This window comes from Hemitrygon akajei, chromosome 7 (assembly GCF_048418815.1).
Source record: "Hemitrygon akajei chromosome 7, sHemAka1.3, whole genome shotgun sequence".
In the NCBI taxonomy this organism is placed as follows: Eukaryota; Metazoa; Chordata; class Chondrichthyes; order Myliobatiformes; family Dasyatidae; genus Hemitrygon; species Hemitrygon akajei.
Window position 1 is genome coordinate 25,729,793 of NC_133130.1, and position 14,535 is coordinate 25,744,327.

At 42.6% G+C, this 14,535-nt stretch overlaps 1 protein-coding gene across 4 annotated transcripts in view; it reads right to left on the minus strand.

Moving 5' to 3' along the window:
* Window positions 1-14,535, minus strand: part of ltbp1 (latent transforming growth factor beta binding protein 1) — a 417,603-nt gene that overhangs the window by 8,339 nt on the left and 394,729 nt on the right. For all 4 annotated transcript variants that reach the window (XM_073050519.1, XM_073050520.1, XM_073050518.1 and 1 more), the window contains one exon: window positions 9,735-9,896. In XM_073050519.1, the coding sequence (XP_072906620.1) occupies window positions 9,735-9,896 (162 nt within the window). The remainder of the gene's footprint in view (window positions 1-9,734; window positions 9,897-14,535) is intronic.

Here is a 14,535-nt window from a genome sequence, read left to right on the forward strand (position 1 = left end):
GGCAAGGTGTAGCACCTGCCTAACCCCCAGTCATGGTCACATGAAGCCATGGGAGCAGGTGGCGGATGGCCGTATGAGCAGCTGGTGTATATCACAAGTTCTGGTTATGCAAGGCAGATAATCTATGAATAGTATTGATAATGATTGGGATCACCCATTTTGTAAAGAGACTACCCAGAAGAAGGCAATAGAAAACCATTTCTGTAGAATTTGCCAAGAACAATCATGGTCATAGAACATGATTACACACACCATCCAACACGACACATGATGATAATAGTGATTATGCCTATTCATCTCTGGACAGATAGACTGCCATGGTTACTGCACCCAAATATCTTGCCCAACCACTATGCACCTCCTCAAAATGACAGAAAGCTATAAGCTTCTCAGAATTTGTGCAGCTCATTTTTACATTTGGATTTTGATAATGTCGGCCCCATTGCACAAGTACCTTTACCCTGTCCTTATTCTGTTCTTTATATCTCTCTGTCATCTCAAAACATGGTGATTCCAAAGTATAATGTTCACCTATAACGCTTATATCTGAAGTTGGGCCATAGAGGAATAAAATATTATTAAACTAAGTAAGAGCAATGAGTTTGGGGTAATGTACTGGTATAGAGAGAAGATTAATAATAGACAGTAGACGATAGGAATAAACTGTTAATCTTTAGGTCAGGAGACTATAACTAATGGGGTGCCTCAAGGATTGGTGTTGGGATCCTAACTGTTCACAATCTACAGCCATAACATAGATGAGGAAACCCAGTGTAATTCCTCCACAAATGTCACAGATCATGGTGACTCGGAGGCCAGGAAGGAGAGAGAGCTTAGTGACCTAGTGACAAGGTGTCTTGACAGCAACCTTTCCTTTGGAGTCAGTATCTTCAGGAGGGTAAGCGGTGTACGTGCTCCTGTCTGCATCAACTGTGTGAGGTTAAGAGGGATGAGAGCTTCAAGTTCTTAGAAGTGAACATCACCTGTCCTGGTTCAAACCACATTGATGTCAGAATCAGATTCACATTTATTTTTTCACATTGAACTCAAACATAAAGTGAAATGCATCATTTGTGTTAGCAACCTTCACACCCAACGATGAGCCGGGGGCAGTCCACAAGTGTTGCTGCACATTCCAGTGGCAGCATAGCATGCCCACAATGTTCCACAGAACAGCACAAGCAACAACAACAGCAAAAAAACAAGATAACAAATGCAAAACAAGCCCCTTTCCCACCCCCTCAACAGCAAAACAAGCCCCTTTCCCACCCCCCTCACCCACCCACCCAGACAGGCTTCCATCCTAGGACAGGCCACCCCTGGGCCTCCAGCCCTTGTCTCTGGATTCTCAGACTCACAGACTTCGGACCTCACCGCAGGACACCAATCACTGGTTTGACTTTCGGGCCTCGACTTCCTGACTTGCACAGACCTCTGACCCCAGTGGCCCTGGCTTTCACGACTCCTTCAGACCTCCTACTTTGGTTTTTGACCTTCGGCCTTGTCATCTGGACCTTGCTGAGTTTGACCTTTGGGCTTCTACTCCACTCTTGCACAGACTATGACTTTGCGCCTGTACTCACTGGAATTTAGAAGAATGTGTGGGGGGGTCTCATTGAAACCTATCGAATGTTGAAAGGACTAGATAAGGTGGATGTGGAGAGGATGTTTCCAATGGTGGCGGTATCCAGAACTAGAGAGCACATCCTCAAAATTAAGGGGCGACTTTTTAGAACAGAGATAAAGAGGAATTTTTTCACCAGAGAGTAGCGAATCTGTTGAATGCTCTGCCACAGACTATGGTAGAGGCCAAGTTTGTGGGTACTTTTAAGGTGGAAGTTGATAGTTTCCTGATCAGTCAGGCATACGGAGTTGAGTGGGATCTGGGATCAGCCATGATGGAATAGCAGAGTAGACTCGATGGGCTGAATGGCCTAATTCTGCTCCTATGTCATATGGTCTTATAGACTTCTGCATTTGCACAGACCTCCAACCCCAATGACCCACTGGGGGTGGAAAGTCAACAGTTTTCGTGACTCCTGACCTTACCCATTATTATTGTGTTTATTTTGCTCTCCTTTAAACTTGTGTACCAAAAAGGTCATTAAACAATCTTGAATATTGAATCTTGATACAATCTTGAGCAGTCTCATACACAGCAAGCTTTTCTCTCTTGCCTTGTTTCACTAAAGTAAGCCTAATCTTTGGCAATGAAATACCATCTTGGTGGCAGATACGTGGGCACTGGGAGCCAGATCACAGCTGGTCGATTTCAGCTGTGTAACTGCAGCAATGGAAGCCATCTATTGGAGACAGACTAAGAACTCGGAATGATTTGTTCCCTTCCAGGCACTAATGTAAGGAAAACTGGCACAAGTGAGTGAATTGCTAATAAAAACACAAGGCAGCATTGAAGCTAACAGCTGTAACATCGCCCTCCCTCTGTCCCACTCTTGGCTTCTTCCTGCTCTAACAATAACAATATTCATTCCAAAAGGAAGCAATTTTTTCAAACTATGAAATACGATTTTTATTATGTTCCTGAGTGAATTTAATTCATAGCAGTAAATTTATCTATATTACATGACCACGTATGGTTATAATTTAACTACATCAGTATCTATCCTTTTTTGATGGTAATAAACACACTATACAATCCCATCTGCCTCTGAAATACAATTTAATTGACTATATCGGGACGAATTTCAGAAACACAATACAGCGTACTTCTTCTACCTCCAGGGCAGTCCATTGGGATTGAAGATTATTTGCTTTTCCTCCAGTTCTGTGGCACTTGAGATGGTCAAAAAGCCCAATGTGGGCTCCAGAGAATGCCATTCGTGGGAAAGAGGTGTCTCATGAGGTGGCTGAATAGACAGGTTGTTGAGGAAGTTGGCCTCCCTGTGGAAATTTAAGGACCTCTCTGCCTTTCCAGTTGATTTTTTTTTCTCCATATTCAGCAGCCATGAGGCTGAGATTTCCATAAATCAGTGTTACGTATTTCTCAAAAATTCCAGGACCTCTGGGCATAAAATTCAAGCAAGCATAACTCACATGCAATGGTCTTGGGATGAGGCAGTGGGCAAACCCACTCACGTAAACTCAGCAATTCAAACACGGGGAAAGAAGTTGTCAATACCATCAACCATTCTGTTCACAGTAAGATGGAGCCAGAATACGTCTGTTTTGAGGTTAGTGCAGAAAGTCAGAACCGATTCTGAGTGAGAGGAACAGAAGTCCCAGTTTTGTGGAGATAATACTTAGGGAGTAATACTGTTTATTCCTTTCCATAGATGTTGCCTGACCAGCTATTTACAGGTGTTACTATCCTCACTCTCCTTTTCAAGCTCCACAAGGGCAGACCCCTGATATTCATTGATCCTGATATTGGAAATGATTGATTAATCAGGTTCTGTACAGGAAGCAATCCAAAGAAAGAGCACAAATGGACATCTTGAAACAGAAAGTACTGGAAATACAAATCATGTACAGAAAATACTGGCAACATATTCAACCGGTCAACATCAACTGTGGAGAGAGAATGAGAGTTAATATTTCAGGGCAATACTCTTTCATTCAATGAAATTTCATCATCCTGAAACATTAATTGCTCCCTCTTTTCAGGGCCTGATGGGATTTTCCTCAGGTTATTGAAGGAGGCAAGAGATGAGATTGCCGTGCCCTTGATCAGTATCTTTGTGTCCTCTCTAGCCACAGGCCAGGTCCCGGAAGACTGTAGAGTGGCTAATGTTGTACCACTAAAAAGGGAACAAGGGAAAATCCTGGGAACTACAGACCACAGAGTCTCACTTCAGTTGTTGGGAAACTGCTGGAGAGAATTGTTAGGGATAGGATATATGAACATTTGGAAACCCGTGGCCTAATTAGGAGAGCCAACATGGCTTTGTTCATAGCAGGTTGTGCTTTGCTAACTTGACTGATTATCTTGACAAGGTGAAAAGAGAGATTGATGAGGTTAGGGCAGTGGATGTTGTCTACATGGATTTCAGTAAGGTGTTTGATGAAGTCCCTCATGGGAGACTAATCCAGAAGGTTAAGATGCTTGGGATCTGCGGCGAATTGGCTGTTTGGATTCAGACCTGGCTTGCACATAAAAGACAAAGGGTAGTGGTTGAAGGTTGAGCTGGAAGTGGTAAGTAGTGGAGTTTCACAGGGATCTGCGCTGGGGTCTCTGCTGTTTGTGATGTACATAAATGACCTGGATGAAAACGTAGATGTGTGGGCTAGTAAATTTGTAGATGATACCGAGGTTGGCAGAGTTGTAGATAGTGTAGAAGACTGGCGATGAATACAGCATGATACAGATCAGTGGCAGATATGGGCAGAGAAACGGCAGATGGAATTTAACTCAGATAGATGTGAGGCGTTGCACCTCAGAAGGGTAAATACAAGGTCGTTAACAGTGTTGCTGAGCAGAGAGAGCTTGGGACCCAAGTTCATAGCTCCTTGAAAGTGGCTGCACAGATCGATAAGGTGGTTAAGAAGGCTTATGGAGTGCTTGCTTTTTATTAGTCGAGGCACTGAGTTCAAACATCAATAGGTTATGTTACAACTTCATAAAACTCTGGTTAGGCCACATCTGGAGTGTTGTGTACAGTTCTGGTCTCCTCTTTACAGGAGAGATGGTAAGGGGGCAGAAGAGGTTTACCAGGATGCTGCCTGGTTTAGAGGGTATGTGCTATTGGGTTGTTTTCTCTGGAGCATTAGAGGCTGAAGGGAGATCTGATAGAGGTTCACAAGATTATGAGAAGCCTAGATAGAGTGGACAGAGAGTATCTGTTTCCTGGGGTTAAAATGTGCAATACCAGAGGGCATGCATTGAAGGTAAGAGGGGGTAGGTTTAGGGGGAATGTGAGGGGTAATTTTTTTACTCAGAGAGTTGTGGATGCCTGCATTGTACTGCCTGGCAAATTAATTTGGGGTTTTTAGGAGACGTTTGGATAGGTACGTGGATGTAAGGAAGATGGAGGGATAAGGACATGGTGTAGGATTAGTGTTTGGATATTTTTAAGTTGCTTTTTGACTGGTTCAACACAGCATTGTGGGCTGAATGGCCCATTCCTGTATGGTACTCATCTTGTTTCTATAACTTGAACTAAAGGATTATGCTTTGTTTTGTCAGGTTGAATTTGACAAGTCAACCCGACAAAAGTTGTCAAGGATTGGAGTGTACCAATAAAGTAAATGCTTTTGACATCACACCTCCAGAAACGAAGGAATAGACCTGCATGTGACCACCAGATGGCACTGGCTACCTGTGTAACGGCACATCATCATCACTACATCTCCCAACTCTCTCCAGTCTTGGCTCAATTCTTGTTTCGTAAGATAAAGTGAAACATTAAGTGAAATTTCTCATCTGCCTACACATCAAGCCCAACATTTTACAGGATATATTGTCACTTGGCATGCAAATTAGAATAGAAATCGTGGACTTAAATCATCATGTTAATGGTCTGGCTTAAGCTCGGAGGGGGGCCAGGTGCTGGGTTAACAGCTGCTGGAACTGAGGATTCTGGGCCTTTGGCAGTCCTTCATTAGTAGAAGGATGAAAAGCAATTCGTAGAAATGCAGCAGAAAGAAAAGGGAAGGTTAGGTTACAGTTCCAGAAGAGACCATCCACGTTGCTGGGTTATCTCCCACCTCCAGAAATGTGACCAACATTCTTTTTTTTTCAGATACTGGATAGAAAGCTGTGTAATTCTCTTTATAAATACCAAATGGAGTTCTGTTTATTTTAACAAGAGTGAAGTCGTCTGCAACTTGGTTAGTCGTGAAATTATAAAACGATATCAAGGCTTGGTTGTGAGGGCAAAGTGAGGAGGTGGTGCTGAGTTGCTAATTTTTGTTGGATATACTTTCGATTTTTTCACATGATTTTCCATTCCCATTATTTGTCAACTACCACACAAATAGGCAGAGCCCTTTAAATTTTGAGTAAAAAGAAACAGACAGTAAGTTAGCCAAAACACGCTCAAATGTCAGTCATATTAAATCCCAAACACGAGAACGTCTGGAGATGCCAGAAATCCAGAGCAACACATGCTGGAGGAACTCAGCAGGCCAGGGAGCATCTATACAAATGAACAAACAGTCGGCGTTTTGGGCTGAGACCCCTTGTCAGGACTGGAAAGGAAGGGAGAAGATGTCAGAACAAAAGTGTGGGGGGGGGGGAGGGGAAAGAGGCTAACTGGAAGGTGATGGGTGAAGCAGGTGAATGGGAAAGGTCAAGGACAGGGGAAGAAAGGATCTGATAGGAGAGGAGAGTGGACAGTAGGAGAAAGGGAAGGAGGAGGGGGCCTGGGGAAAGTAATAGGCAGGTGAGAAGAAGTAAAAGGTTGGAGTGGGGAATGGGGGGGGGGGGGGTGGTGGAAGAATTTGTTCACCAGAAGGAGAAATCAACATTCATGCCACCAGGTTGGAGAAAACGCAGACAGAATATTAGGTGTTGCTCCTCCACCATGACTTCATTTGTTGGATCAACAAGACAGAACTGGAATGGGAATCAGAATTAAAATGTTTGGCCACTGGAACATCCTACTTGGATGGTGCAGAGGTGCAATCCCATATTTCTTCAACAGATTTATGTATGTTTTCCTTCAAAAATCAAACAGTAGTGATTGACATTCACTGCCTGGTCTTTCCAGAGTAATTCTGGAGGTTAGTCCTCTCACCTGGGATAGAGAACTTGAGAGGAAAATTCTCGCAGTTGCTCGGCAAACCCATTTGTCTGTTTTACACCCAACAGTGAGAATGAATGCGCTAGTGACATCTATGTTGATTTAGGTATTTCCCACTCTGTCACCAGCCACCCAACAAACAAGAACACGAACACAGATTAAATGAATTTCTTCCTATGGAAGCAGATGGAAGCTATCAGACAAGTACAGTGTCCCATATTTCATCTGCCGTACACATCATTCATCACTAACAAGCTGAGCAGATGTGGTAAAAAGCTGCTGTCGGATTTAAGGCTTAAACCTGGTAGCTTTTGTAAAAGCATAGACACTTCCGACACAGAGAGTTTGGTTTTGTTTGTTGGACCTTAATCTGGACTTGAATCATCTCACCACACAGTCCCTCTCACTCCTCATTAGCCTCTGAGCTGGAGTGGGTATCCTGTTGCACAGAGCACTTGTGGTGCTCACATCAACGCATTCCAAAACAAGACCATAAGATATAGGAGCAGAATTAGGCCATTTGGCCCACCGGATCAGCTCCGCCATTTCATCACAGCTGATCCATTTTTCCCCTCAGCCCCAATCTCCTGTCTTCTCTTCGTTTCCCTGGATGCCCTCACTAATCAAGAATCTATCAACCTCTGCCTTAAATGTACCCAATGACTAGGCTTCTGAAGTCATCTGTGGCTACAAGTTCCACAGATTCACCACTCTCTGGCTAAAGACATTCCTCTTCATCTCCATTGTAAAAGGACGTCCCTCTATTCTGAGGTTGTGCCCTCTGGTCCTAGACTCTCCCACAACAGGAAACATCCCCTCCATTTCCACTCGATCAAGGCCTTTCACCATTCGACACGTTTCAGTTGAGGTCACCCCTCACTCTTCTGTATTCCAGCAAGTAGAGGCCCAGGGCCATCAAACGCTTTCCATACGACAAGTATTTCAACCCCAGAATTATTTTCATAGATCTCCTCTGAACCCTCTCCAATGTCAGCACATCCTTTCCTAGATGAGGGGCCTGTGCATGTGCGTGCTTCTGCAAGGAAGCTTGGAGTGTGCTGGAGTCAGGTGACAGTGCTCGTGACTGCTTATTCTGCCCCTGCTCTCCCCAACAACACCAAAAGCTTTCAATGAATATACTGAGACGAAGGGCGGGCTACACTTCACGACATCTACTCCAGTCATGTCTCCTTCAGCAGTCACTTAAATGGAGTCAGAGAGTCAAACAGCATGGAAACAGAGCTTTTAACCCAGTGCCTACCTTTCTACATTAGTTCCATTCACTCACTGCACACTTACTTCAACAGACCGCCCACCCCCCCCCCCCCCCAGACTCCGCCACACATCTATACACTAGGGGCAATTCACAGTGGATAACTAACCTACTAACCAGCATATCTTTGAGATTTGGGAGCAAAGCAGGGCACCTGGATGAAGCCAGCATGTTCAGAGAGAGAATATACAAGCCCCATTCTGACAAGTCAGGGTTGAGGACTGCGAGGCCATGTCCCTACTAGCAATGCTGCTATCCTTTCCAACTCAGTCACTGTCTATTATTGAACAGAGAGGTAAAGACAAGTGGCTAGTATTGCCACTTTATTTAATAAATATTAACATTTTAAGTAACTTATCCCTATCAAATGAAATTAATTTATTATTTTTACCTTCTTAAAATAAAATTTATTTAATTTTTTTTCATTTGTTTCAAAGTGCATTTAAATCACCAGCATTTAAATTAGGCTCTCGGGTTATCTTTTCCCAGCCCCCTGTGCTTCCTGCATAAAGGGGTTCCCTCTATCCTCATTCCATATCATGGACCTCAGGATTTGAGTTGGAGTCACCCACAATTCATACCTCATCCTCGGACTGCACAAGGAGATTTGCTATAAGGTTCTGGTCTTTAAACCGTCTTTCACAGCAGTACTGTTCATGTGGAGATTGGAAAAATCTTTGCATTTTAAAAATAGTAGGCCAAGACATCGATAAGGAAGGAAGAAATATTAGTTGTCATCAATCTGGCACACCTGATAATGCCTAATGATCAAAACTCCCAGACTATCCAATGAATTTCTTAATGCTTAGACACAATCATAATTCATTTTTATTATTGATGTTGTGCAGTAATGTTTCAGTGAACCTCTGTGAACTTAGAGGAAGTGCTGGAACTGGAGCCCAGTGAATGGAGAGCGTGAGTAGGAACTGGGACCTAGTGAGTGGAAAGCTGGAGCCCTGATGAATGGATATTTCTTTCATCACCAGGAGAGCCATCGCTCATTAGTGGAATTTCCAAATGATCACATAGCAGATTAAATGACTAATATTTCTACTTTCCTTGACCCACTATTGTTGAAGGCAGATATTTTTCCAATCTTCATTTGAACATATGAATTAGACCAGTTGAACATATGAATCAGACCAGCCTCTTGACCCCTTTGAACGGGCTTCATCCTGGCTGATCTGATTTTGCCTTCAATTCCATATTCCTATCCACCCACTGTAACCCCTCACCACTTTGCTAGAGTTTGGAAGAGTGAGAAATGCCTTGATTAAAACATATAAGCGTGGTTTTTAAGACAACGCAGACATGGAGAGAAATTTTCCTCATGCGTGAATCTGAGACTAGGGGATAACTGTTTAAAAATAAGGGATACTCATTTAAAACAGATGAGTAAGTCATGAGTTTTTGGAACTCTTCCCTAAAGCATGGTGGAAGCAGAGTCTATGGATATTTTTAAGACTGACGTAGACAGGTTCTTGGGAAGAATAATGCTCACTGAGATTCAAACCTGAACTCAGAATTTTTACATTGTTTTGCCAATCCTATCACATGCACATTCAATTCATTTACACAGCATCACAAGAGCCACTGTCCTTGATCCTACTCTGCAACACAACTGGCCTCAAGATCTATTTATTCTTTCTTTAACTCTAGACCTTAAATTATTTTAAATTCAATTTAGACATTTGCTGTGCCTTCTTTTGCAAAGTAAAACAGAATAAAGTTATCTCCAGTGTGAGAAGAATTCAACTTACAGCCTTCTTCTACAAAAAGTGGGAGATGTTCTGTTAGTGGCTTCTCCGAGTCAAACTCAGGTGCGGTAATGGAATAGTCAGGCTGGAAAGGCTTCAATGCATCTTGACCATATTCGCGCCATCTCCCATGAACAGGGAGATTACAGAGATGGGCATAGTCATCTGCAGTAAAGAATAAAAGCACTGTCAGGATAATCCAGAGGCAAATCACTGCAGATACAGGGAACATAATAATAATATCAATAATAATAAGGCAATAAACCCATATTAATATATTCTTTTGGCATAATATCTTGGTCCGAAACCGCTCTGAAAAATTTACAAAGAAAAACAAGAACTGAAATGACACATTTTAGAAAACATTATGCACATTCAAATGCACTTAGATTAACACTGCCTAGGACAGGGAAAGGAGAGGAATAACTGGCATAAAACATCTACACAACAGTCAGATAAAATTTCTAAGGATATATTTTCATCAATGAAAACAGGATTCAGCATTCCACGCGAGCAGAACCAATTCTGCTAAGAACACACCACTAAACTTTAATGAAAGCACAACCCAGAAAATTGAAGAAATTATCACTATAGAAGAAAGAGACTGCTCATGGAAGATCATGACCCTCCATGGAAGACATTCCCAGGATCTGAGCAGACTAGATGTTGACAAGGAAACGTCAAGCGCCTGGCTCAGAGTTGGAGACCTCTTCCCAGAAACAGAAGAGTCCCTTGTGGCAATACAGCACCAGGTGGTTAGCATAAAACGCATCAAAATACATAATAAAGGACCAACAAATTTCAAGACAATAAATGCATAAGATGCCAAGAGGAACCAGAAACAATATAGCACTTTACAAGATGCTGCAGCAGGTTAACTCAATCTGATTACTTACACAGGCACGATCACGTGGCAAACAGCCTTGCCAAAATCTTGCCCTTAAAATACAAACTCATAAAAATACATACCTTATTATAAATACAAGCCTGACCTAGTTTTAGAGTCAGTCCTACAAATTATATTACAGATAGAATAATCCATAGGATATAATAATACAGGATAAATAAGCAAGATCAAATTACTAAATATATATAGCCATTCCAAACACACATAATATACAGAAACCAGTAAGTGAAAATCATTAGAAATATGCTGAATTAAAAGAGAAAACTGGAAGACTTTGGAACATGGACAGGGTACACATTGTCCCAATGATAATATCTACAACAGGTGTCATCCCAAATTCACTACATAATTGCATTAAATAGTTATGGTTACACAGCAATATCTATGTAAATCTCCAGAAAGCCACAACACTGAACACCACTGGAATAGTCCAGAAGTTCCCAGCGTTTGAGAAATGAGTGTGGTGTGGCTATGCCCATATCCCAGGTTTTACCAGCTTGAGCTGAGGAAAAAAAATAATAATTAGACTTAGTTTAGGCAGGCATTGATGCAACACCCTTGCAGATTGCAGAATGGTGAGCTGAAAGCCATAATTAATGGAAGCCTTCAAACATAAATTGCCCAAAGCTGAAGTTTCTAAATTGAAAAGAAAAAGTGAAGAGTTCACAGAGAAGTCAACATTTTCAGAATAGGGGTCGTGTATGTACTGAGTGTAGAAGAAAGTGCTAGGGCTTAAGTCAAAATGCCATTCTGAACCGAGTCCCAATTTTATGTAATTTAAAAGGAAAATGACAGAATTAATTTAATATAATAAATAATATAATAATAACTATATAAATAATGATCTGGCGTCAGTTGCCATTTGAGTCTCAAATTCCCACCACCTTTTATGTATACATTTCTTTCCAAAAATTGGCAATGAGATTGATAGTGAGGGGCAAAGGTAGAAATCGTCTGGTCAGTTAAACAGAAAAAAAAAATGACAAATGGAATTTAATCCTGAGTAGCTAAAGCACTTGAGAATAGATAAGTGGTTTTAGCAGTTGTGGGGGTGTGATTAGTCCAAGGGGAGTTAAATAAATTGGGGATGAGAAAACAGAGGGTATAAATTCAAATTAACCAGGAGGAGGATTTAAGCAGACATGAAGAAAAGGTTTGTAAGTGGGAGTTTGGAACTCACTGCTTGAAAAGGTGGGGGAAGCACTCATTATATATAAAAACTTGGCTGCTTACTAGGTTGAATTAGGCTGGAGGGCTCTGTCTCAATCCAGTGGTCTCCTGGATGTAAACTTGCAATGATCCCAAGCTTTCTGCAAGGCTTGATTCTTAATTGTTAGATTATGTGTCAGTTTTCTGGTTTGCTTCTATGCCAGAGAGTTGTGATTTTCCCAGGTTTGGCTTGTGACATGTCCGTCACCCAAATATCCTGAATCGTCTCTCGAGCATTCAGAAAGCATAAGCTCAGGCAGCAACCATTAACTCTGTGAACCTACTTTCATGTCAAATCAGGGCTGCTAAGCGGATGCATGGAATTGATTGAAACCAAGGAAAAACGCGGAGAACAAAAACCCAGATGAATAAGGGGAACGTTTCAAAATGGAAGAGATTGGCATGTTGGCAGTACACACACATTAAAGATAAATAAACCAACTCGCTCCCCCTCAACATGAAATCAGTCATTGTGATGAAATACTCCCCACTTGTCTAGATGAATACATTCTCTCAGGAACCTCAATATCATTCAGGATAAAGCAGTTCTCTTTCAACTGGCATCCTTCCCAGTCCTGGAAAATGCTCGTAGGTTCACAGAGTTATTGCCTTCATCACTGGCCCACTCCAGCCAATGTACAAGGTGCAGAGCAGTCTGTCTGTCTAGGCTTCTTCATTGCAGCTCCAGACCTCTGACTTCCATCACGTGGTGCTTCAGCAACTTCAGTCACAAATTACGTAAAGTTGCGTACTATCTTGACTTGGAAATATACTGTGGGTTCTTTGTCATCGCTGGGTTTAAATGCTGGAACTCCCTGCCCAATAGCAGTCAGATGGCACCTGCACTGAAAGCACTGCGACAGTTCAAGAAGTTAGCTCACCACCACTTTCTCAAGGGCACCTTGGGTTAAGAATAAACACTGGCTTTGGCGGTGATGCCCAGATCCCATGAGAGGATTAAAACGTGAAGTGATTCAAAGATTGCGGATTGTCATACACTGCTACATTCATGAGAAATAAAAACAGCAGTGGGTTTTGTAAGACACCATGTACAAGCTGGCATTATAAATACGCTCTCTGGGCTAAGCTCATAATCACCTGTGAGTCATATGATTTTACAAGAGCAGGAGCACCAAGCTACCCAGCTACTATTCATACACGCCTTTCATGTTCCCTCCAGGTTTACAGTGCTACTTGACTTTCACCAACCTTAATTCAGTTCTAACTTATGTTTTATTTACTAACGCTACTCCCCGTTGACAAGAATACTAGAAGCGCTCAGGAAGCCAGGCAACCAGGCAATTTCTGGAAGAGAGGAAAGCCGTTATGATGAAGGGTCAGCAAACTCCTTTCGCTTCCTATTGTGCGACTGCCACCTGGCCCACTGAGCAGTCGTACCCTCGCTGTTCAACTCCCAGTTGTCGTATGCTAATATTGCTCTTATCTTGCGGGAAAGTAAGGCTAAACAACAAAATAACCTGAAGCCTACAAGTCTTTCCTTTCTCCAGCTGTCAGTCTTGGTCATGTAGAAGCCAGAGAAACCTGTTAAATTTTGTGGCGTAGCTATATCTGCAAAACTTCAACATCAGCATTAATTCTATTGCAATGGAGGTGAAATCTCTCGTTTGGCACATGTTGTTTTCCAGTGACTGTAAGGGAAGGCTTAGTTCAGCAAAAGTGTGCATTAGAGTAATCACTAGGGGGCGGTTGGAGTGCACACTCTGAAATCTGCACACACGTGGCAACTTTCAGTTACACTTCCATGTGTAGGACCTGGCCTGCTCACCACCCTAATCAGAGAGAATGTTCCACATTGTTGGATAATTACACAATGAAGTTTCTACATCAAATGGAAAATAACATTTAGTGAGAACTAAAAGAAATAAGATGAATGACTCCTCTTTCCCTCATTAAGTAGGGTGTGCACAGAGTTTTGAGCTCGACAGGGGCATTGCAACAGCCCCTGAGGCACAGCGGACTCAGCAGCTGTTCCAGCCCTTACCTGCCGGGGGTGAGATCAGACACATAACATCACAACTGGATGACCTATTGTACAATGAGCTCCCTCCAACCATACTTGCCTCCACCCTCCCCATGTCTGCACCAAAGCTACGCAAGCCATTCCCTGTGGCACGATGCTCCTCAGAAACAAACAGACTGCAGAAAACTGCAGCTCTGATTCATCTGACTGTGGATCCTTGGACTATCGCCTTGAGCAGCCCATTCCCACACAAACATCCATCAGGAGTCTACCCACCAGCAACTAACATTTCCAAGGTATCCACCATGCCAACACTGAGCATGACCCATGCCAGAATCTGGCACTCTTCATCAACTCTCCTGTGGGACTTTATTCTTACAGACAACTGGACCTCCTCATATTTCAGACCTTGTTAAACCTAGATTTTTGACTGAATATTTGGACAACTCACTACTTTAATATACTCATCAAACATGGGAGACATGGAGCCCACTGTTATTTCACCTAAGACTGACTATCTAAGATGGCGGCACGACGCAGCAGCGCGCAGCGGCCACTTCGGAATGAATATCTGTGATCTGCCCAGTAGGATACTGTGTACAATCCTGATTTGATGGAGACAGACGGGTGAAGCACGGAGGAACATCCGGTGAAACTTTTGAAATGCCTGTTTCGCTGCCGCTGCTACAGTGCGATCGGAAAATCTC